The 25,020-nt window shown below is 42.9% G+C and overlaps 3 protein-coding genes across 3 annotated transcripts; all 3 read right to left on the bottom strand.

Moving 5' to 3' along the window:
* Positions 1-899: 899 nt before the first annotated feature.
* On the bottom strand, positions 900-19,174 carry LOC143011862 (protocadherin Fat 4-like). Its single transcript, XM_076164864.1, has 8 exons — positions 16,826-19,174; positions 14,340-14,522; positions 13,767-13,785; positions 10,733-13,095; positions 10,189-10,273; positions 7,695-10,061; positions 4,442-6,786; positions 900-3,320 (listed from the first exon to the last, which is right to left on the bottom strand). Exons 1-8 carry the CDS (start codon positions 19,172-19,174, stop codon positions 900-902), a joined length of 12,132 nt encoding a protein of 4,043 aa, XP_076020979.1.
* Positions 19,175-19,538: 364 nt separating this feature from the next.
* Positions 19,539-22,268, bottom strand: LOC143011863 (protocadherin alpha-8-like). The gene is made up of 3 exons (XM_076164865.1): positions 22,259-22,268; positions 19,772-22,122; positions 19,539-19,559 (listed from the first exon to the last, which is right to left on the bottom strand). The coding sequence occupies exons 1-3, from the start codon at positions 22,266-22,268 to the stop codon at positions 19,539-19,541; spliced, it is 2,382 nt and encodes a 793-aa protein (XP_076020980.1).
* A 243-nt stretch (positions 22,269-22,511) lies between these two features.
* LOC143011864 (protocadherin alpha-2-like) lies at positions 22,512-24,869 on the bottom strand. The gene has a single exon (XM_076164866.1). The coding sequence runs from the start codon at positions 24,867-24,869 to the stop codon at positions 22,512-22,514; it is 2,358 nt and encodes a 785-aa protein (XP_076020981.1).
* Between the last annotated feature and the right edge of the window lie 151 nt (positions 24,870-25,020).

Below are 25,020 nucleotides of genomic sequence, written 5' to 3' on the forward strand. Positions count from 1 at the left end.
GGAGGAACTAAAATGCAGTGAGAACAATCCCCCATGAAGCTTCCTTTTTACTGACACAGTGACACCAAGCGAGGCAATTGTTCACTACACCGCAGCTTCAAACGAATTAAACCATAAAAGTATGTAATTTTCTAGAATGATAACTGGTCTCGAACACACTGAAGTGATTGCTTGTTTTGAGGGGAGATAAAGCCTGTTCAGCTCCACGATCTCCAAGCACATAATGCCTGGCAAATTATGCTGTATATAAATCCAATTATCTTACTTTAAAACAACAAATAACACCCCTGAGAATTATTTGCGCTCTCCCGTGTAGTAAATCCGTAAAGGCTTTCAGCACCATGGACAGCAAAAACTAATACCAGCATTGTGGAAATGAGATTCCGTCACGAGCAGCCAGCAATGCGAGTTCAATCTACATTTAAGATCCCTAAGGTGCCAGTAGTTAAAGTTAAGTAAGACAGTTGTATATTGTGATGGCAATGATCTCTTCAACCACACAGATCGTAAATGAATTAGGCCGAATGATCAGTTACACAATGGTTATTTCAACATAATGAAAGGGCAAGCAAATAATGAACTGAAAACATACTTCGATGAAATATTGTCATTACCAAATGACATGTGGTTGGCGTAAAAGTCTCAATGGAAGATTATTATTGAGTCTTTAGAAAGTGAATACAAAAGGAAGTGACTGTAAAAACTGAGCCGATGAAGACAACTCACGTGTTCTCAATTACTATTGGTACAAATGAGTTGATGAAGAAACACAATTTAACGGTTTGCAGCAAATCAAATGACAGCCCGGGATTCAGATTGACCAAACCACAACGAGGCCCGTGCCAAGGAGAGTGTGCCATAAGAAATATGAGGAGCAAGGAAAACTAAGAAATGTTACTTCATTCATGCCACATGTTCATAAAAATGTTGCTTACCTCTCCAGGTGTCCTCCTGTCAGGGAGCACCAGAGTGTTTGCGTTGCTCCCCGGCACTATAGTAGAACCTATACTCATCCTGGGTCCCACTAACATGTACCGTCTGTCTCCAGATCTGTACTGGATGCTGTGACACAGAGTCCCATCATAGTTTGTCTCTTGTAAATACTTTGAAGCATAGTCTGTGGATTTGGAGCACTGCATTGCAATCAACACGATGATACTGACGAGGAAAAGAACAGAAACTGCGCCCAAAGTTATCATCAGATAAAAAGTCACATTATTCTCCTCATCATCTTTGACTGAACTTTTCACATCTGAAGCTGCAAAAGCCTCCTTGGGCTCCACGAGCTTGACAGTCACAGTAGCTGTTGCTGAGAGTGAAACGTTCCCATTGTCTTTCACCAGTATGACCAGTTTATGCTCAGCCTCGTCTGTCTCTGTGAATGAGCGAAGGGTTCTGATCTGTCCTGTGTAGCGGTCCAAAGCAAACAGACTGTGGTCACTAACTTCCTGCAGTGAAAACAGTAACCAGCCGTTATATCCTATATCAGCGTCATAGGCTCTCACTTTGGTCACCAAGTGTCCTGCGTTCACATTGCGGGGAATCTCCTCCACACCTTCAGCAGAACCGTTAGAGCTGAGTGGATACAGGATGACTGGAGGGTTGTCGTTCTGATCCAGAATGAACACGTTCACTGTGACGTTACTGGTCAGCGTAGGAGATCCAGAATCAGTGGCAACAACGTGGAACAGGAATTTCTTCAGTGTTTCAAAGTCAAAACTTTTTAACGCCAGTATATCTCCATTTTCTGAATTGATGTTTAAAAATGATGCCAGTTTGTTATTTTCACCTCCATCTCTAAATATATGATATGAAATAACTGCATTCTCATTCTCATCCAGGTCAAAAGCTTTAACAGAAAACACAGAGGCTCCTGGTTCATTGTTCTCGGTGACATAGAAAGTGTAGGGGCTCAGTGAAAACTCTGGACTGTTATCATTCGCATCTGATACAATAATTCTTATTGTCTTTTCAGAAGATAACGACGGCTGACCGGCATCTTTAGCAAAAATTGTTACGTCATACTGTGACTGTTTCTCTCTATCCAGAGGGGATTTGGTCACTAATGAATACATTTTATCTTGTAAAGAGGGCGATAAAGCAAAGGGACCATCTCCACCTAAAGAACAAATAACTTTTCCATTCAGTCCAGAGTCCAAATCATTCACACTGATAAGAGCAACAGTGGTTCCAGATCTGGAATCTTCAGGGATGGAGCTGGAAAATGAGGTGACCTCAATCTCAGGTGCATTGTCATTCTCATCAACTATCTTGATGATGACGCTTTTTTCTGTAGTCAAAGGGGCCGGACCTTTATCTGATGCTTCGATCTCAATTTCATATTTATCTTTTTGCTCGTAGTCTATCAGGCCTTTCACGATGATCTCCCCCGTGGATGGGTTTATTTCAAATAGCATAAACAAAGTGCTACTCACACTGTTGCCAAATGAGTAAACTACATCTCCGTTCTGGCCGTCATCCATATCAGTTGCATTTACCTGTACGACTGTGGTGCCAATTGGAACATTTTCACGGAGCGTAACAGAGTACACGTCCTGAGAGAAAACTGGCGCGTTGTCATTACTATCCAAAACGTTCACTACAATATTCATGTCGCCAGATTTCGGAGGTTTCCCTCCGTCTAATGCCGTCAGCACTAAGGCGTGATTTGTTGTTGCCTCCCTATCGAGAGATTTCTGTAAAACTAATATCGGTATTTTACCATCTTCTCCCTTATCCCTGACCTCCAAACGGAAATGGTCATTGTGGCTAAGCCTGTACTGCTGCACGGAAAAATGACCACTGTCTGGATCTCGCGCAGGTTTGAGCTGATAACGCATTCCTGGTGAAACCGTTTCTGAAATTTCCAACCGCTTTTCTCTCTCTGGAAACGCGGGCGAATGATCATTAATGTCCAGCACCTCCACGGCAACATAATGAACCTCCAGTGGATTTTCTAGCACAGTTTTCAGGTTTATCAAGCACGTAGTGCTTTGCGCACAAACCTCTTCCCTGTCGATCTTACGGCTCACGTACAAGATTCCGTCCTTCTGGTTTATATGGAAAAGGGGATCCGTCGTGGTAGTAGAAACAATGCGATACTTCCTCTCCTTCAAACTGCTTTTATCTAATCCCAGATCCTTTGCTACATTCCCAACCACAGTTCCGTCGTTAACTTCCTCGGAGATTGAATATCGTATCTGTGCCGTAGTCACACTCCACAACAGGGCAGCAACCACGCAGCCGACCCACCATGATCGCGGCTTCCTTGCTTCGCAGCGTCTTTGTTCCATTGTTTCAGACCACATCGTAAATAATCCCTCACGAAAAAATGAAGAGTGTCGACAGCTCAAACTCCAACCCTTCCATGTAAACAAATGCAGACTATTTTCCCAAAATGGCAGAAAAACAGGACAAATTCGCAATTTACAGAAGCAGCAATGAGATCAGAAACGATTCAGCCAACACTGAAGCGAGAGCAGAGGAGGAACAAAAATGCAGTGAGAACAATCCCCCATGAAGCTTCCTTTTTACTGACACAGTGACACCAAGCGAGGCAATTGTTCACTACACCGCAGCTTCAAACGAATTAAACCATAAAAGTATGCTATTTTCTAGAATGATTACTGGTCTCAAACTCACCGAAGTGATTGCTTGTTTTGAGGGGAGATGAAGCCTGTTCAGCTCCACAATCTCCAAGCACATAATGCCTGGCAAATTATGCTGTATATAATTCCAATTATTTGACTTTAAAACAACAAATAACACCCCTGAGAGTTATTTGCGCTCTCCAGAGGAGTAAATCCGTAAAGGCTTTCAGCACCAAGGACAGTGACAACTAAAACCTGAATTGTGGTAATGAAATTTCGTCACGAGCAGCCAGCAATGCGAGTTCAATCTAGATTTGAGATCACAAATGTGCCAGAAGTTAAAGTGAAGTAAGACAGTTGCATATGCTGATGGCAATGATCTCTTCAACCACACAGATCGTAAATGAATTAGGCTGAATGATCAGTTACACTATGGTTATTTCAACATAATGAAATATATATAAGCAAGCAAATAAGGAACTGAAAACATACTTCGATGAAATATTGTCATTATAAAATGACATGGGGTTGGCGACATAATGATGAAATGATTCCATAAGTCTTAATGGAAGATTATTATTGTGTCTTTAGAAAGTGAATACAAAAGGAAGTGACTGTGAAAACTGAGCGGACCAAGACTAAACCTGTGCTGTCAATTACTAATGCTACAAATGAGTTGATGAAGAAACATAATTCAACGGTTTACAGCAAATAAAAGCCCAGGATTCAGATTGACCAAACCACAACGAGGCCGGTGTCAAGGAGAGTGAGCTATAAGAAGTACGAGGAGTAAGGAAAAACTAAGAAATGTTACTTCATTCACACCACAGGTTAATAAAAATGTTGCTTACCTCTCCAGGTGTCCTCCTGTCAGGGAGCACCAGAGTGTTCGCGTTGCTCCCCGGCACTATAGTAGAACCTATACTCATCCTGGGTCCCACTAACATGTACCGTCTGTCTCCAGATCGGTACTGGATGCTGTGACACAGAGTCCCATCATAGTTTGTCTCTTGTAAGTACTTTGAAGCATAGTCTGTGGATTTGGAGCACTGCATTGCAATCAACACGATGATACTGACGAGGAAAAGGACAGAAACTGCGCCCAAAGTTATCATCAGATAAAAAGTCACGTTATTCTCCTCATCATCTTTGACTGAACTCTTCACATCTGAAGCTGCAAAAGCCTCTTTGGGCTCCGCAAGCTTGACAGTCACAGTAGCTGTTGCTGAGAGAGAAACGTTCCCATTGTCTTTCACCAGTATGACCAGTTTATGCTCAGCCTCGTCTGTCTCTGTGAATGAGCGAAGGGTTCTGATCTGTCCTGTGTAGCGGTCCAAAGCAAACAGACTGTGGTCACTAACTTCCTGCAGTGAAAACAGTAACCAGCCGTTATATCCTATATCAGCGTCATAGGCTCTCACTTTAGTCACCAAGTGTCCTGCGTTCACGTTGCGGGGAATCTCCTCCACACCTTCAGCAGAACCATTAGAGCTGAGTGGATACAGGATGACTGGAGGGTTGTCGTTCTGATCCAGAATGAACACGTTCACTGTGACGTTGCTGCTCAGCGGAGGAGATCCAGAATCTGTGGCAACAACGTGGAACTGGAATTTCTTCAGTGTTTCGAAGTCAAAACTTTTTAATGCCAGTATATCTCCATTTTCTGAATTGATATTTAGAAATGAAGCCAGTTTGTTATTTGCGCCTCCATCTCTCAATATACGATATGAAATAACTGCATTCTCATTCTCATCCTGATCAAAAGCTTTGACAGAAAACACAGAGGCTCCTGGTTCGTTATTCTCAGTGACATAGAAAGTGTAGGGGCTCAGTGAAAACTCTGGACTGTTATCATTGGCATCTGATACAATAATTCTGATTGTCTTTTCAGAAGATAACGACCGCTGACCGGTGTCCTTAGCAAATATTGTGACGTCATATTGTGACTGTTTCTCTCTATCCAGAGGGGATTTGGTCACTAATGAATACATTTTATCTTGTAAAGATGGCGATAAAGCAAAGGGACCATCTCCACCTAAAGAACAAATAACTTTTCCATTCAGCCCAGAGTCCAAATCATTCACACTGATAAGAGCAACAGTGGATCCAGATCTGGAATCTTCGGGGATGGAGCTGGAAAATGAGGTGACCTCAATCTCAGGTGCATTGTCATTCACATCAACTATCTTGATGATGACGCTTTTTCCTGTTGTTAAGGGAGCCAGACCTTTGTCTGATGCTTGAATTTCAATTTCATACTTGTCTTTGTGTTCATAGTCTATTAGACCCTTCACAATAATTTCACCCGTTGATGGGTTGATATCAAAAAGCTTGAACACCCTTCGATTCACACTGTTTCCAAATGAGTAAACTACTTCTCCGTTCAACCCGTCATCCACATCAGTCGCATTCACTTTCATGACCGTGGTGCCGATTGGAGTATTTTCACTGAGCATTACAGAATAAACATCTTTTGTGAACACTGGCGCGTTATCATTAACATCCAAGACATGTACATTAATGCTCATCTCGCCAGATTTCGGAGGTTTCCCTCCGTCTAATGCCGTCAGCACTAATGTGTGGATCGCTACGGTCTCCCTATCTAGAGATTTTTGTAAAACTAATATTGGTATTTTACCGTCTTCTCCCTGATCCTTAACTTCCAAACGGAAGTGGTCGTTGTGTGTAAGTTTATATTGCTGTACGGAAAAGGCACCACTGTCTGGATCTCGTGAAGCTTGCAGCTGGAAGCGCGTTCCTGGTAACACGGACTCAGATATCTCCAGCCGTTTCTCTTCCTCCGGAAAACTCGGAGCGTGATCGTTTATATCCAGCACCTCCACTGCAACGTAATGGACCTCTAGTGGGTTTTCTAACACGGTCTTCAGGTTTATCAAACACGTACTGCTTTGAGGGCACACCTCTTCCCTGTCTATTTTACGGCTCACATACAGGACGCCATCGTTCTGATTTACACGGAAAAGGGGATCATCACTGGTAGAAACAATCCGATACTTCCTCTCCTTCAATGCGCTTTTATCCAATCCAAGATCTTTTGCTATATTTCCAACCACAATTCCTTCATTTGTTTCCTCGGAGATGGAATATCGTATCTGTGCCGTAGCCACTCCGCACAAAAGCACAGTAACCATGCAGCCGGCATACAGTCCTTTGGCCCAGCCTCTTTGTTCCATGGCTAAAAACAAATCATGAACAATCCGTGACGAGAAAAGTAATTATTTAGTACGGAAGAAATCCATCACTGCAATGTGGGCATCTGTTCACTCTTCGACCAAAAATAGTAAACATATGTGGTGGAAGAACGACATTTACAAAGCCAGCGATCAGCGCACAAACGATCCTGCTCACAGTGAAGAGAGAATGCCGTCTAGAAGTGGAACCAGACCGTAATGACGGTAAGCTGGCTGTGTGAAGCCAGCATTTCCCCGTGCAGTGACACCATGCGATGACAATCCTCACTGCAGGAAAATCAAACATCCTGCAATGTGCTGAATGATGAAGTTTTTAAATACGGCCAAAATTATAGCGAATGTCATTGAAATCCAGAGAGTGATATGACTTAAGGAAGTCATTAAAGCGCAAAACCACAAAATAGAACACTGAGATGGTTGCAATAAAATGTTAAACGATGTCAATCAGGGGATACCATTCCCTTTCAGCACCACGGAGAGCGACATACTACTATTTTCTTATGTGTCAATAATGGCCTTTACCATCACATTAAACCCAAGTATTTTCTTTATCCACAACAAATAATGTTGGTTTCTGCATGTTGAGAGATTGATTGAGATGTACATGTACAGATACACTCAGGCATAAGGTATATGAAAATATACTACAAACATTATTCCGTTTTAATCACAACAATGTAGAATACCTGTCTGTTTATAAAAATCACACTATACTGGTGCAGCCACAAACAAAAAGAAGAATCAAATTAAAGCAAAAACAAGAAAAGCCAACTGATGGAGCCATACAGTGAGAAACCATAGCTAGAACCCAGCCTACCAGATTGTTTATGCTATCCGTCTGTTAAGCAAACAAACAAAGAAAATCAGTTAGCTGAAACTTTAATTAAAACACCTCTTACCTCTGCAGGTGTCCTCCTGTCAGGGAGCACCAGAGTGTTCGCGTTGCTCCCCGGCACTATAGTCGAACCTATACTCATCCTGGGTCCCACTAACATGTACCGTCTGTCTCCAGATCTGTACTGGATGCTGTGACACAGAGTCCCATCATAGTTTGTCTCTTGTAAATACTTTGAAGCATAGTCTGTGGATTTGGAGCACTGCATTGCAATCAACACGATGATACTGACGAGGAAAAGGACAGAAACTGCGCCCAAAGTTATCATCAGATAAAAAGTCACATTATTCTCCTCATCATCTTTGACTGAACTTTTCACATCTGAAGCTGCAAAAGCCTCTTTGGGCTCCACAAGCTTGACAGTCACAGTAGCTGTTGCTGAGAGAGAAACGTTCCCATTGTCTTTCACCAGTATGACCAGTTTATGCTCAGCCTCGTCTGTCTCTGTGAATGAGCGAAGGGTTCTGATCTGTCCTGTGTAGCGGTCCAAAGCAAACAGACTGTGGTCACTAACTTCCTGCAGTGAAAACAGTAACCAGCCGTTATATCCTATATCAGCGTCATAGGCTCTCACTTTAGTCACCAAGTGTCCTGCGTTCACGTTGCGGGGAATCTCCTCCACACCTTCAGCAGAACCGTTAGAGCTGAGTGGATACAGGATGACTGGAGGGTTGTCGTTCTGATCCAGAATGAACACGTTCACTGTGACGTTGCTGGTCAGCGGAGGAGATCCAGAATCCGTGGCAACAACGTGGAATTTGAACTTTTTTAGAGTCTCAAAGTCAAAACTTTTCAGCGCTAAAATATCTCCATTCTCAGAGTTAATGTTTAAAAATGATGCCATCTTGTTATCTCCATTTGTACTTCTTAAAATATGGTATGAAATAAGAGCATTATCGCCTTCATCACGATCTGAGGCTTTTACTGAAAACAACTTGTCTCCGGGTGCGTTATTCTCCGAAATATAAAATATATAGGGGCTCGACGTGAACTCTGGACTGTTATCATTTACATCCGATACAACAACGCTGATAGTCTTCTCAGTTAAAAACGATGGCTCACCTTTGTCTGTGGCAACTATTGTGACGTCATAGTGAGAAATCATTTCCCTGTTTAAGTGTGACTTGGTAACAACAGCATACATGTTCTCTTGTAATGCCGGTGACAAAGTGAAAGGTACGTCTGCTCTGATCGTGCAAAAGACTTTACCGTTAATTCCAGAGTCCAGATCACTGACACTAATCAGGGCCACGGTGGTCCCGGTCTTGGAATTCTCTTGGATCGAAGTGGAAAATGATGTCACTTCTATCTCTGGAGGGTTATCATTGACATCGACAACAGTGATTATTACGCTTTTATCAGCTGTCAAAGGTACTTGTCCTTTATCAGATGCCTGTATGTCAATTTCATAACTTTTACTTTGCTCATAATCTATCTGGCCTGTCACTTGGATCTCACCAGTGTGCGGGTCTATTCTGAAGAGGTCCATTAATTTTAAATCAACTTCATCACCAAATGAATATATTATTTCACCATTTGCTCCCTGGTCGATGTCGGTTGCATTGACCTGAGTTACTACAGTACCAACAGGAACGTTTTCTTTTAGGGTGACAGAATAAATCTCTTGTGTGAAAACAGGCGAGTTGTCATTAACATCAAGTACATCTACAATTATCTCCATGGCACCAGATTTGGCAGGTTTTCCTCCATCAATGGCCGTGAGTTGAATTCTGTGTTTTGCAGCAGCCTCTCTATCTAACTGCTTCTGTAACACTAAAAACGGAACTTTCCTGTCTTCCCCTCTGTCCTTCACGTCTATTCTAAAATGTTCGTTGTGGCTGAGTTTATATTGCTGAATAGAGAATTGCCCTACGTCGAGGTCCCGCGCAGCCTGGAGCTGAAATTTGGCTCCTGGTAAGGCTGACTCAAAAATCTCAAGCCTCTTCTCTTTCTCTGAAAACACGGGCGAGTGGTCGTTCACGTCGAGTATTTCCACAGCGACATAATGGATCTCTAGTGGATTTTCGAGCACCGTTTTCAGATTGATCACACAGGCGCTGCTTCGCTCGCACACTTCCTCTCTGTCTATTTGCCTGTTCACGTACAACACACCGTCCTTTTGATTGACCTGAAACAATGGTTCCGTTGAGCCGGCTACAATGCGATATCCTCGGTTTTCCAGCGCGCCTTTGTCTAGTCCCAAATCCTTTGCTATGTGTCCAACCACGGTTCCTTCTTGTACTTCTTCGGATATCGAGTATTTGATCTGAGCTGAAGCTCCGCTCCATAAAAGATCCAACACAACCACAAAGGCAACCCGCCACAGTCGCCCCCTCCGTGCCTTGCATCCTCTTTGTTCCATGACTTAAAACTGAGAAGAATTTGACTAACAAATGCGTCGAATCATCAAAAAGCCGCCATGTGTCATATTCCCGAATGTAACAAAACCTTTGGATTACACGGATTGGAGAAAAAAGAATGCTGCCTTAACTCGCTAACCGTGAGCGCACGATTATGGCCGCTGTGGCGAGGCGGGTTCGGTCAAAAAGAAGCCGGTGACGCGCATCTCTGACACGCTCACACAAGTATAAACAACACTGACACCAAGCGTTGAAATTCCAATTTAAAGGCCTTTTCCACACACGATACTTAGGCTTACAATGTAGGTATTAAAGCTGAAATGAATATTAAAAAATACGCTTTTTCGTATACAAGACCACAATAAGAGTCAGCCTATAGACGCATCATATCTCACGGTGGCCACGATGAAAAATCATTCAAATCTGTCGACGGCGTACACATTATAAATGTAAATAAAACTATTCAGTTCGAAAGATATATTACAATTGGTCAAGAAGCATACATTCCAAAGGCACCATGCCACCAAAATATTCTAAATGTCGAGTACACATACTGTATCTTGGAAAAATAGTGGGATGTAAATGAATGTAAATGCGTTCAGGCAATGACATTTCAGAACATGGTTAATGATGCCAGAGAGTAGACATTTAAAACGTTAATATGATCAGTCTTACCTCTCCAGATGCCCCTCTCCTGTCAGGGAGGACCAGAGTGTTCGCATTGCTCCCCGGCACTATAGTAGAACCTATACTCATCCTGGGTCCCACTAACATGTACCGTCTGTCTCCAGATCGGTACTGGATGCTGTGACACAGAGTCCCATCATAGTTCGTCTCTTGTAAATACTTTGAAGCATAGTCTGTGGATTTGGAGCACTGCATTGCAATCAACACGATGATACTGACGAGGAAAAGAACAGAAACTGCGCCCAAAGTTATCATCAGATAAAAAGTCACGTTATTCTCCTCATCATCTTTGACTGAACTCTTCACATCTGAAGCTGCAAAAGCCTCTTTGGGCTCCACAAGCTTGACAGTCACAGTAGCTGTTGCTGAGAGAGAAACGTTCCCATTGTCTTTCACCAGTATGACCAGTTTATGCTCAGCCTCGTCTGTCTCTGTGAATGAGCGAAGGGTTCTGATCTGTCCTGTGTAGCGGTCCAAAGCAAACAGACTGTGGTCACTAACTTCCTGCAGTGAAAACAGTAACCAGCCGTTATATCCTATATCAGCGTCATAGGCTCTCACTTTAGTCACCAAGTGTCCTGCGTTCACGTTGCGGGGAATCTCCTCCACACCTTCAGCAGAACCGTTAGAGCTGAGTGGATACAGGATGACTGGAGGGTTGTCGTTCTGATCCAGAATGAACACGTTCACTGTGACGTTGCTGGTCAGCGGAGGAGATCCAGAATCCGTGGCAACAACGTGGAATTTGAACTTTTTTAGAGTCTCAAAGTCAAAACTTTTCAGCGCTAAAATATCTCCATTCTCAGAGTTAATGTTTAAAAATGATGCCATCTTGTTATCTCCATTTGTACTTCTTAAAATATGGTATGAAATAAGAGCATTATCGCCTTCATCACGATCTGAGGCTTTTACTGAAAACAACTTGTCTCCGGGTGCGTTATTCTCCGAAATATAAAATATATAGGGGCTCGACGTGAACTCTGGACTGTTATCATTTACATCCGATACAACAACGCTGATAGTCTTCTCAGTTAAAAACGATGGCTCACCTTTGTCTGTGGCAACTATTGTGACGTCATAGTGAGAAATCATTTCCCTGTTTAAGTGTGACTTGGTAACAACAGCATACATGTTCTCTTGTAATGCCGGTGACAAAGTGAAAGGTACGTCTGCTCTGATCGTGCAAAAGACTTTACCGTTAATTCCAGAGTCCAGATCACTGACACTAATCAGGGCCACGGTGGTCCCGGTCTTGGAATTCTCTTGGATCGAAGTGGAAAATGATGTCACTTCTATCTCTGGAGGGTTATCATTGACATCGACAACAGTGATTATTACGCTTTTATCAGCTGTCAAAGGTACTTGTCCTTTATCAGATGCCTGTATGTCAATTTCATAACTTTTACTTTGCTCATAATCTATCTGGCCTGTCACTTGGATCTCACCAGTGTGCGGGTCTATTCTGAAGAGGTCCATTAATTTTAAATCAACTTCATCACCAAATGAATATATTATTTCACCATTTGCTCCCTGGTCGATGTCGGTTGCATTGACCTGAGTTACTACAGTACCAACAGGAACGTTTTCTTTTAGGGTGACAGAATAAATCTCTTGTGTGAAAACAGGCGAGTTGTCATTAACATCAAGTACATCTACAATTATCTCCATGGCACCAGATTTGGCAGGTTTTCCTCCATCAATGGCCGTGAGTTGAATTCTGTGTTTTGCAGCAGCCTCTCTATCTAACTGCTTCTGTAACACTAAAAACGGAACTTTCCTGTCTTCCCCTCTGTCCTTCACGTCTATTCTAAAATGTTCGTTGTGGCTGAGTTTATATTGCTGAATAGAGAATTGCCCTACGTCGAGGTCCCGCGCAGCCTGGAGCTGAAATTTGGCTCCTGGTAAGGCTGACTCAAAAATCTCAAGCCTCTTCTCTTTCTCTGAAAACACGGGCGAGTGGTCGTTCACGTCGAGTATTTCCACAGCGACATAATGGATCTCTAGTGGATTTTCGAGCACCGTTTTCAGATTGATCACACAGGCGCTGCTTCGCTCGCACACTTCCTCTCTGTCTATTTGCCTGTTCACGTACAACACACCGTCCTTTTGATTGACCTGAAACAATGGTTCCGTTGAGCCGGCTACAATGCGATATCCTCGGTTTTCCAGCGCGCCTTTGTCTAGTCCCAAATCCTTTGCTATGTGTCCAACCACGGTTCCTTCTTGTACTTCTTCGGATATCGAGTATTTGATCTGAGCTGAAGCTCCGCTCCATAAAAGATCCAACACAACCACAAAGGCAACCCGCCACAGTCGCCCCCTCCGTGCCTTGCATCCTCTTTGTTCCATGACTTAAAACTGAGAAGAATTTGACTAACAAATGCGTCGAATCATCAAAAAGCCGCCATGTGTCATATTCCCGAATGTAACAAAACCTTTGGATTACACGGATTGGAGAAAAAAGAATGCTGCCTTAACTCGCTAACCGTGAGCGCACGATTATGGCCGCTGTGGCGAGGCGGGTTCGGTCAAAAAGAAGCCGGTGACGCGCATCTCTGACACGCTCACACAAGTATAAACAACACTGACACCAAGCGTTGAAATTCCAATTTAAAGGCCTTTTCCACACACGATACTTAGGCTTACAATGTAGGTATTAAAGCTGAAATGAATATTAAAAAATACGCTTTTTCGTATACAAGACCACAATAAGAGTCAGCCTATAGACGCATCATATCTCACGGTGGCCACGATGAAAAATCATTCAAATCTGTCGACGGCGTACACATTATAAATGTAAATAAAACTATTCAGTTCGAAAGATATATTACAATTGGTCAAGAAGCATACATTCCAAAGGCACCATGCCACCAAAATATTCTAAATGTCGAGTACACATACTGTATCTTGGAAAAATAGTGGGATGTAAATGAATGTAAATGCGTTCAGGCAATGACATTTCAGAACATGGTTAATGATGCCAGAGAGTAGACATTTAAAACGTTAATATGATCAGTCTTACCTCTCCAGATGCCCCTCTCCTGTCAGGGAGGACCAGAGTGTTCGCATTGCTCCCCGGCACTATAGTAGAACCTATACTCATCCTGGGTCCCACTAACATGTACCGTCTGTCTCCAGATCTGTACTGGATGCTGTGACACAGAGTCCCATCATAGTTTGTCTCTTGTAAATACTTTGAAGCATAGTCTGTGGATTTTGAGCACTGCATTGCAATCAACACGATGATACTGACGAGGAAAAGAACAGAAACTCCACCCAAAGTTATCATCAGATAAAAAGTCATATTATTCTCCTCATCATCTTTGACTGAACTTTTCACATCTGAAGCTGCAAAAGCCTCTTTGGGCTCCACAAGCTTGACAGTCACAGTAGCTGTTGCTGAGAGTGAAACGTTCCCGTTGTCTTTCACCAGTATGACCAGTTTATGCTCAGCCTCGTCTGTCTCTGTGAATGAGCGAAGGGTTCTGATCCGTCCTGTGTAGCGGTCCAAAGCAAACAGACTGTGGTCACTAACTTCCTGCAGTGAAAACAGTAACCAGCCGTTATATCCTATATCAGCGTCATAGGCTCTCACTTTAGTCACCAAGTTTCCTGCGTTCACGTTGCGGGGAATCTCCTCCACACCTTCAGCAGAACCGTTAGAGCTGAGTGGATACAGGATGACTGGAGGGTTGTCGTTCTGATCCAGAATGAACACGTTCACTGTGACGTTACTGCTCAGTGATGGAGATCCAGAATCTGTGGCAACAACGTGGAACTGGAATTTTTTCAGTGTTTCAAAGTCAAAACCTTTCAGCGCCACTACATCGCCGTTTTCCGTGTTGATATTAAGAAATGCGGTCTCCTTGTTTTCATATCCGCCATCTCTGAGAATATGATAAGAAATGAGAGCGTTTTCTCCCTCGTCACGATCAAACGCGCTAAGAGAAAACACAGACACTCCCGGAGGGTTATTCTCAGCAACGTAAAACGTATAACGGCTCGTGGAAAACTCGGGAGTGTTGTCATTCACGTCCGAAACTACGACTATTAATGTCTTTTCAGATGTTAAAGCTGGTTCGCCTGCATCTTTGGCAATTATTGTGACATCATATATTGATTTACTTTCTCTGTCCAGCTGTGATTTTGTGACCACAGCGTACATGTTGTCCTGTATTGAAGGCGTTATTGTAAAAGGGACGTCCCCCTTTACAAAGCTGAGAACTTTACCGTTCACCCCAGAGTCCAAATCAGTGATGCTAATCAGTGCTACCGTCGTCCCTAGTCTCGAACCTTCTGAGATTGTGTTAGACAACGACGTCACCTCAATTACAGGTGCATTATCGTTTATGTCTTTAACTGTTACAGTTACACTTTTATCCGTTCTCAAAGGAGCGGCTGCACTGTCAGAAGCTTGTATATCTATCACGTAACTGTCATCCACTTCATAGTCTAACTGCCCCTTCACAATTATTGCACCTGTGCTCGGGTTTACATCAAAAAGCTTTCGCACTTTATTATTTACATTGCCAAATGAATAAGTAACTTCTCCATTTAAACCTTCATCCATATCGGTGGCGTTTACTTGTATGACGGTTGTGCCAATAGGGGAATTTTCGTTTATCACAGCAGAATAAACATCTTTTGTAAACACCGGCATATTATCATTAATATCCAAGACTTCAATGAATATCTCCATGGTGCCTGATTTAGGAGGTTTACCTCCATCTATTGCTGTCAGTAGTAGTTTATGGATACTCGTGGTCTCTCTGTCTAACGGGCTTTGTAAGTGTAAAATAGGGATTTTACCATCCTTGCCGCGGTCTTTTACCTCTAACCGAAAACTATTACTGGGACTTAACTTATATTGCTGAACTGAATGTACACCGCCATCAGGGTCGAGAGCAGCATGCAGCTGGAATCTTGCTCCTGGTAAGGTGGACTCTGAAATCTCGAGCCTTTTGTCTTCATCCGGGAACGATGGTGAATGATCATTTACATCCAACACTTCCACTGAAATATAATGGATCTCCAGCGGGTTCTCTAACACGCTTTTCAGATTGAGCAAACACACAGTGGTCCGCTGGCAAATTTCTTCTCGGTCGATTTGACGGTTTACGTAGAGAATGCCATCATTTTGATTAACCTCGAAAAGCGGTTCTGCAGAGCCGGAGACAATGCGAAACCCCCTCGCTTTAAGAATAATGGGATCTATGCCCAGATCCTTTGCTATATTCCCAACAGCAGTCCCTTCTTTGATCTCTTCTGAAATAGAATACCTTATCTGTCCTGACGCCGTACCGAAGACCAAGCCCAAAGCGAGCACGAAGGCTACGCATTTGATTCGGTGTCGCCATGAGTCTTGTCCGCTTTGTTCCATTGTCTGTTGTTTAAGGTTAATTCCAGCGAATATGTCGAGTGATGAGTAGATTTCACATAGCAATTAGCTGCGAAAAAGAATCTCCACCCCTGTGTGCAGTGTGCTCTCCTCTGAATGACTGCACAATCTATTGAAGTAGCAAAATAATGGTGTAGTTGTGAAAGCTTCAGACGCGGTGAGATAGACCGATATATGGTGGTAGGAGAGAGATGTGAGGCGCATTTGTAGTTGTTTAGTGCCACCATGCGCTTCCATCATAACACGCCGTGGTTTACTAGGTACTGACACTATATGATCTTAAACCAAAATATTTCAAGACATAGTTTGTCTTAGTGCAATAGCATGTTACTCAAAAAGGACAATCAGGGCATTTATCAATGTATCAATTATCATATTCTACTATAATATACTCGATTAAGTGACAACAGAAAAATAATCATAAATGTATGCTCCCAAAAGACTCAACAGTGACGAATACAAATCCCTCAAATAAGAATGAGACAAATTGAAACACCTACTGAAACCACTCAGTAGAACAGTACAACTATGAACAAACTAAATATATCCACTTAAACAATGCAAACAACATAATTTCCTTGCACACTCAATATGTTGCAAATAAGCCTTCATACGGAAGCCAAATTATACGGTCATACTCTGTGTTAGATCTCACTGCATACCAATATTCAGACAAGTCTTACCTCCCCAGGTGTCCTCCTGTCAGGGAGCACCAGAGTGTTCGCGTTGCTCCCCGGCACTATAGTAGAACCTATACTCATCCTGGGTCCCACTAACATGTACCGTCTGTCTCCAGATCTGTACTGGATGCTGTGACACAGAGTCCCATCATAGTTTGTCTCTTGTAAATACTTTGAAGCATAGTCTGTGGATTTGGAGCACTGCATTGCAATCAACACGATGATACTGACGAGGAAAAGGACAGAAACTGCGCCCAAAGTTATCATCAGATAAAAAGTCACATTATTCTCCTCATCATCTTTGACTGAACTTTTCACATCTGAAGCTGCAAAAGCCTCTTTGGGCTCCACAAGCTTGACAGTCACAGTAGCTGTTGCTGAGAGAGAAACGTCCCCATTGTCTTTCACCAGTATGACCAGTTTATGCTCAGCCTCGTCTGTCTCTGTGAATGAACGAAGGGTTCTGATCTGTCCTGTGTAGCGGTCCAAAGCAAACAGACTGTGGTCACTAACTTCCTGCAGTGAAAACAGTAACCAGCCGTTATATCCTATATCAGCGTCATAGGCTCTCACTTTAGTCACCAAGTGTCCTGCGTTCACGTTGCGGGGAATCTCCTCCACACCTTCAGCAGAACCGTTAGAGCTGAGTGGATACAGGATGACTGGAGGGTTGTCGTTCTGATCCAGAATGAACACGTTCACTGTGACGTTGCTCCTCAGTGGAGGAGATCCATAATCTGTGGCAACAACGTGGAACTGGAATGTTTTCAGTGTTTCAAAGTCAAAACTCTTTAATGCACATATCTGTCCGTTATCAGAGTTGATATTCAGAAAAGACGTGATGTCATTTCGACTCCCTTCTCTCACTATATGATAAGCAATGGCCGCATTATCGTTCACATCACTGTCAGTTGCGCTCACAGAGAATATTGACGTTCCAGCGATGTTATTTTCTATGAGATAAAACTGTAGTGGATTTTGATCGAAATGTGGCTTGTTGTCATTTACATCTGATACCAGGATGCTTAGTGTTTTGAAAGTGGACAGCGGAGGCTCACCACAATCAGTGGCTTTTATTGTAATTTCGTATTGTGGCACTACCTCTCGATCTAATAAGCCTTTAGTAACAACGGAGTATATATTCTCCTTATAGGAGGGCTTTAATTCAAAGGGCACGTCTTTAGTCATGTGTAAAATAATTTTCCCGTTGACCCCCGAGTCTTTATCTGTCACACTAATGAGGGAAATAACTGTTCCGAGCTTTGAATCTTCGGATATTGTGTTAGAGACTGATGTAACTTCTATTTCTGGTGGATTATCATTAACATCTATTATCTTTATAATTACTCTACTTTCACCTGTTAATGGAGGAGTGCCTTTATCCGTAGCCTCAATATCAAGTTTATATACATTGATATCTTCATAATCCACTAGTCCTTTTATTCTTAGTTCTCCAGTTAAATTGTCCAGTTCAAAAATCTCGTACACTTTTCGCCTCAATGTTTTGCCTAGACTGTAAGCAGTTTCACCGTTGGTGCCCTCGTCAGGGTCTGTCGCATTTAATTTAAAGATTGTGGTGCCGAGCGGAATGTTTTCCTGTATTGCAATCTGGTAAATTTCCTGACTAAATATGGGACGATTGTCATTACTATCGAGGACAATAATGGAAACGTTTAGAATTCCAGATCTCTGAGGTTTACCGCCGTCAACTGCTGTTAGCAAAAGCAAGTGTTTGTCTTTTTGTTCTCTGTCTAACGGCTTCTTCAGGACTAAGAATGGGATTTTATCTTCATCACTTTGACGGATATCTACTTCAAAGTGATCGTTTGGTTTCAGTGTGTACGTGCGAATAGAATTAATACCAGCATCGGGATCACGGGCAGTGTGCAGTTGAAATCGCCTTCCTGACAATGTTTGCTCAAATATTTCAAATGTCTGCTGCTTTTCAGGAAAAACGGGAGAGTGATCATTTATATCAGTAATTTCTACGGTAACATAGTGCATCTCCAAAGGGTTTTCAATTAGGATTTTAAGCTCCATTGTACACGCACCGTTACCGTGACAGAGCTCCTCTCTGTCGATAGGCGTTTGTACGTACAGCGCTCCATTGTCCTGGTTTACGTCAAAAAAAGCGTCCTTAGATCCAGATACAACACGGAACCGTCGGTCAGTCAAAGAGGTGAGGTCCAGGCCAAGATCCTTTGCCACATTCCCGACAACAGTTCCCTCTTTTACCTCCTCTGGGATAGAATATCTTATCTGAGTGCAAACAGGCTCTCCGAAACAGAACAGAACCAAACAAAAGGCAAAGAAATATCTGTCACGTGTCCGCCCTTTTCCGTCGATCTTCATCTTTATCCAACGGCACTTAAACACACCAAAGATACGTCAATACGGCAAACACGTACAGAAAACAGCGGAGTATCGCCTCTTCATAAAACCGACATGATTTCATCTACGAACATGGTGGATTCAACTGGCTCTCTGCTCTATTGAGGGGGACAAACAAAAGCCTGTTAAGGGGAGGGACAGAAATTAAAATATAGTTTCCCAGTGTAGCAGTGACGCCAAGAGGCCATTCAAGAGACCTCTCTCAGTCTCTCACTCACTCACACACACACGCACACGCGCGCACACACACACACACACACACACACACACACACACACACACACACACACACACACAGGCACACCAACTATGATTCCACTTTCCATCAGTTACATGTCATCTTCAGCTTGAACACAAACGCGAAAACATTTCAGCACCACGGACAGCGAATACAGCCAGCCAAACACTTATGGTCATGTCAAAGGGAACACAACAAAGATATAGAGGTCACTTGGAATTCCGCCAAAACACCAAGGAAGCTTTAGAGAAACGTTAAAAAGACAATGTGCAGCAAAGAAAAGGAAAAAACATAGAATTTCAATTTGTTTTTCATCTTACCTCTGCAGATGTCCTCCTGTCAGGGAGCACCAGAGTGTTCGCGTTGCTCCCCGGCACTATAGTAGAACCTATACTCATCCTGGGTCCCACTAACATGTACCGTCTGTCTCCAGATCTATACTGGATGCTGTGACACAGAGTCCCATCATAGTTTGTCTCTTGTAAATACTTTGCAGCATAGTCTGTGGATTTGGAGCACTGCATTGCAATCAACACGATGATACTGACGAGGAAAAGAACAGAAACTGCACCCAAAGTTATCATCAGATAAAAAGTCACATTACTCTCCTCATCATCTTTGACTGAACTTTTCACATCTGAAGCTGCAAAAGCCTCTTTGGGCTCCACAAGCTTGACAGTCACAGTAGCTGTTGCTGAGAGAGAAACGTTCCCATTGTCTTTCACCATTATGACCAGTTTATGCTCAGCCTCGTCTGTCTCTGTGAATGAGCGAAGGGTTCTGATCTGTCCTGTGTAGCGGTCCAAAGCAAACAGACTGTGGTCACTAACTTCCTGCAGTGAAAACAGTAACCAGCCGTTATATCCTATATCAGCGTCATAGGCTCTCACTTTAGTCACCAAGTGTCCTGCGTTCACGTTGCGGGGAATCTCCTCCACACCTTCAGCAGAACCGTTAGAGCTGAGTGGATACAGGATGACTGGAGGGTTGTCGTTCTGATCCAGAATGAACACGTTAACTGTGACGTTGCTGCTTAGTGGAGGAGAACCAGAATCTGTGGCAGCAACGTGGAACTGGAAGGTTTTCAGTGTTTCAAAGTCAAAACCTTTTAGCGCAGATATTTGTCCATTGTCTGAATTGATGTTCAGGAATGATGCCATATCATTATGACCCCCGACCCCCCTAATTATATGATATGAAACCACAGCGTTTTCTCCCAAGTCTTTGTCATATGCACTCACAGAAAATATTGATGCACCAGGGGCATTATTTTCTGTCAAATATAATTCCAGTGGACTATGGGAGAACTCTGGAGCGTTATCATTGACATCTGACACTTGAATTGTGAAGCTTTTGGACATGGAGAGAGGAGGCTCCCCGCAGTCAGTAGCTGTAATTGAGATATTATATTGTGGCACCTTTTCACGGTCCAACGCCTCTTTCGTCACTAATGAATACATGTTGTCTTTAAATGAGGGTTTTAAATCAAATGGTACATTTTCAGTGAGACTGCATATGACTTTTCCATTTAAGCCAGAATCACTGTCTTTAATGCTAATGAGAGAAATCACAGTCCCTTTTTTTGAATCCTCTGCAACCGTGTTTGAAATCGATGTCACCTCAATCTCTGGTTTATTATCATTGATATCCTGTATCTTTATTATAACTCTACAATCTGTTGTCATGGGCGGCGTACCTTTATCAGAGGCCTGGACATCTATCTTAAAAACATCAGCAGTCTCATAGTCGATTTGTCCATTAACTCTAATTTCTCCTGTTATTTTGTCTAAACTGAATAATTCTAACACCTTCAAATGATGGTCATCCCCGAAGGAATACTCGACATCCCCATTAGTTCCCTCGTCTAGATCCGTTGCTTGGACCTTTATTACAATAGTGCCCACAGCAGCATTTTCTTTTAACATGACAGAATAAACCTCATTAGAAAATACAGGTCTATTATCATTAATATCTAAAACCTTTATGGTAAGATTAAGATTAGCAGATTTTTGTGGTGTCCCTCCATCTACAGCTGTTAGAATCAGGCTATGATTCATCTTCTGTTCTCTGTCCAAATGTCTCTGTAACACTAAGAAGGGAATTTTATCCTCTCCTCTGTCCCGAATTTCAAGCTGAAAGTTTTCATTTTGACTAAGTTTATAGCGCTGAACTGAATTTAATCCAGCATCTGGATCACGAGCCCCTGGTAACTGAAACCGCGCGCCCGGCATAGTGTTTTCAGCTATTTCTATCACCTTTTCTTTCTCGATAAATGTTGGTACATGGTCATTTGAATCTGTTATTTCCACACTCACATAATGAATTTCAAGTGGATTCTCGACAACAATTTTCAGATCTACTAAACAAGCAGCACTGTTATCGCACAGCGCTTCACGGTCGACTTTCTTATGCACATACAAAACCCCATTGTTCGGGTTCACCTCAAATAGCGCATCCTGAGCTCCGGACACAATACGAAACCGCCTGTTCATCAAGGTACTAACGTCCAGGCCCAAATCTCTGGCGACGTTTCCGACAACAGAGCCCACTTTTACTTCTTCTGGTGTGGAGTATTTTATTTGAGCCGAAATCCGCTCGTAGAAGCAAACCAGCAGATACAAAAGCAGCGGAAGCGAACAAGACGTCATCCTGCCTCTTTGTCCTTCTACTCCTTTGTCAAATCATGAAAAACGTATCCACCAATACGATCCAATTAAAATACATCCAGCGGTGCGAATATAAACTCAGTAATCCTTGTTTATATATGAAACGCATATATCCAAATCACGTATTGTGTTGTGCTTTGCCGTCCCGCATTGCAAACAAACGAGCAGTGGAGGAGGAAGAGTCTCTTATAAAGGCCAACCTCCCACTGTAACAGTGACACCCAGTGGATTTCGTACATGAAATAAAGACAGAACCAATAGGAAATAATATTGTGCAATTGAAACTCGTGAAACACTTAAGTCAGCACCGCAATTTCACTTGCAGCACAAATGTGGACATAAAATTGCTATGGAAACCATGCGCTAGCAAGGAAACAAGCCACTTAAAGAAACATCACGAAACACATCTTACCTCTGCAGATGTCCTCCTGTCAGGGAGCACCAGAGTGTTCGCGTTGCTCCCCGGCACTATAGTAGAACCTATACTCATCCTGGGTCCCACTAACATGTACCGTCTGTCTCCAGATCTGTACTGGATGCTGTGACACAGAGTCCCATCATAGTTTGTCTCTTGTAAATACTTTGAAGCATAGTCTGTGGATTTGGAGCACTGCATTGCAATCAACACGATGATACTGACGAGGAAAAGAACAGAAACTGCTCCCAAAGTTATCATCAGATAAAAAGTCACATCACTCTCCTCATCATCTTTGACTGAACTTTTCACATCTGAAGCTGCAAAAGCCTCTTTGGGCTCCACAAGCTTGACAGTCACAGTAGCTGTTGCTGAGAGTGAAACGTTCCCGTTGTCTTTCACCAGTATGACCAGTTTATGCTCAGCCTCGTCTGTCTCTGTGAATGAGCGAAGGGTTCTGATCCGTCCTGTGTAGCGGTCCAAAGCAAACAGACTGTGGTCACTAACTTCCTGCAGTGAAAACAGTAACCAGCCGTTATATCCTATATCAGCGTCATAGGCTCTCACTTTAGTCACCAAGTGTCCTGCGTTCACGTTGCGGGGAATCTCCTCCACACCTTCAGCAGAACCGTTAGAGCTGAGTGGATACAGGATGACTGGAGGGTTGTCGTTCTGATCCAGAATGAACACGTTCACTGTGACGTTGCTGCTCAGCGGAGGAGATCCAGAATCTGTGGCAACAACTTTGAATTGGAAAGTTTTCACTGTTTCATAATCGAAGGTTTTTAACGCATAGATTTCACCCGTTTCAGTTTTAACGTTGAGGAAATTTGTCATTTCGTTTCTTGTGACATCATCTCTGAGTAAATAATACGATATTGCTGCATTTTCATCCAAATCGATATCCAAGGCTCTAACGCTGAATATAGCCATGCCCGTTGGATTATTCTCCACCATATAAAGGCTAACTGGGTTATGTGGGAATTTGGGGGCGTTGTCATTTATATCTGACACCTGAATATTTAGAGTTTTTTCAGATGATAAGGGAGGTTGGCCACAGTCAGTCGCTGATATTGTGATATCATAATATGATAGGGACTCCCTATCTAAACTCTTTTTCGTCACTAACGAGTACATGTTTTCCTGGAATGAGGGCTTTAACTCAAATGGAACATTTCCTTTCAGACTGCAAATCACTTTTCCATTCATACCGGAGTCTTTATCAGTAACACTAATAAGAGAGATCACCGTTCCTGGTTTGGCGTTCTCAGCAACTACACCAGAAAGGGATGTCACGTCTATCTCAGGCTGATTATCGTTCATATCTATGATTTTAATGATGACTCTACAATCTTCCGTTAAGGGGGGCTGTCCTCTATCAGACACTTGCACATCTAGTCTGTAAATGTCTGTCTCTTCGAAATCTACGTCGCCTTTCACCCGGATCTCACCACTAACCGTATCTAAATCAAAGACACTACTTTTAACAGTTTTATCTAGTGAAAACTCCAATTCGCTATTAGAACCTTCATCCAAGTCAGTTGCGTTCAATCGAACAGCAACTGTGCCAGCAGGGACATTTTCATGCAGGCTTACTGTGTATGTATCCTGGCTACACACTGGACGATTATCATTGGAGTCCAGCACGTTCACAGTGATGTTTAATGTACCTGATTTCTGTGGATTACCTCCATCACTTGCAGTAACAATTAGGTTGTGAGAGGATTTGAATTCCCTATCTAGCGGTTTTCTCAACACCAAAAAAGGTTTCTTATATTCATCCTCTCTCGTTTCAATGTCAAAATGATCATTTTGACTTAATTTATAGAGTCGAACCGAATTTTTCCCTAAATCTGGATCCCGTGCTGCTTGTATCTGGAAACGCTTCCCAAGCATTGTTTGCTCCGCTATTTCAAAATGCTGGTGCTTTTCTGGAAAGACGGGGGCATGATCGTTCACATCCGTGATTTCAACACTAACGTAATGAATCTCCAGAGGATTTTCAACGACAATTTTAAGATTTATCAAACAAGCACTGTTTGCGTCGCAGATCACTTCTCTATCGATGGTTTTGTGCACGAGCAAATCTCCATTGTTCTGCTTTACCTCAAACAGATCTTCCTTCGAACCGGACACAATACGAAACCGCCTCTGGGCCAACATACTGACATCCAGGCCTAGGTCCTTGGCGGCGTTTCCCACAACAGAGCCCACTTTTCCCTCTTCTGGTATCGAGTATCTAATCTGAGCCGAAGCCCGGTGCTGAGAGAACAGCGCCAGAGAGAATAGCCGTACGACCCAGCACGTCAGCTTTCGCCTTTGTCTTCCGTCACTCATTGTAACACCGTTATTCCAGTTCCACAGTCCAAATCAAAAGCAGATGGTCCTTTAGTCCAATCACGAGATTAAAACAAACACACAGTCCTCACAGCAGAATAACGCAGATCAATCCATGTCTCCTTTTTAAGAACGGCCGGTATCTCACTCT

Source organism: Genypterus blacodes, unplaced genomic scaffold (genome assembly GCF_046128005.1).
Source record: "Genypterus blacodes isolate CSIRO-AG114 ecotype Tasmania unplaced genomic scaffold, CSIRO-AGI_Gbla_v1 ptg000139l_1, whole genome shotgun sequence".
Classification (NCBI taxonomy): Eukaryota; Metazoa; Chordata; class Actinopteri; order Ophidiiformes; family Ophidiidae; genus Genypterus; species Genypterus blacodes.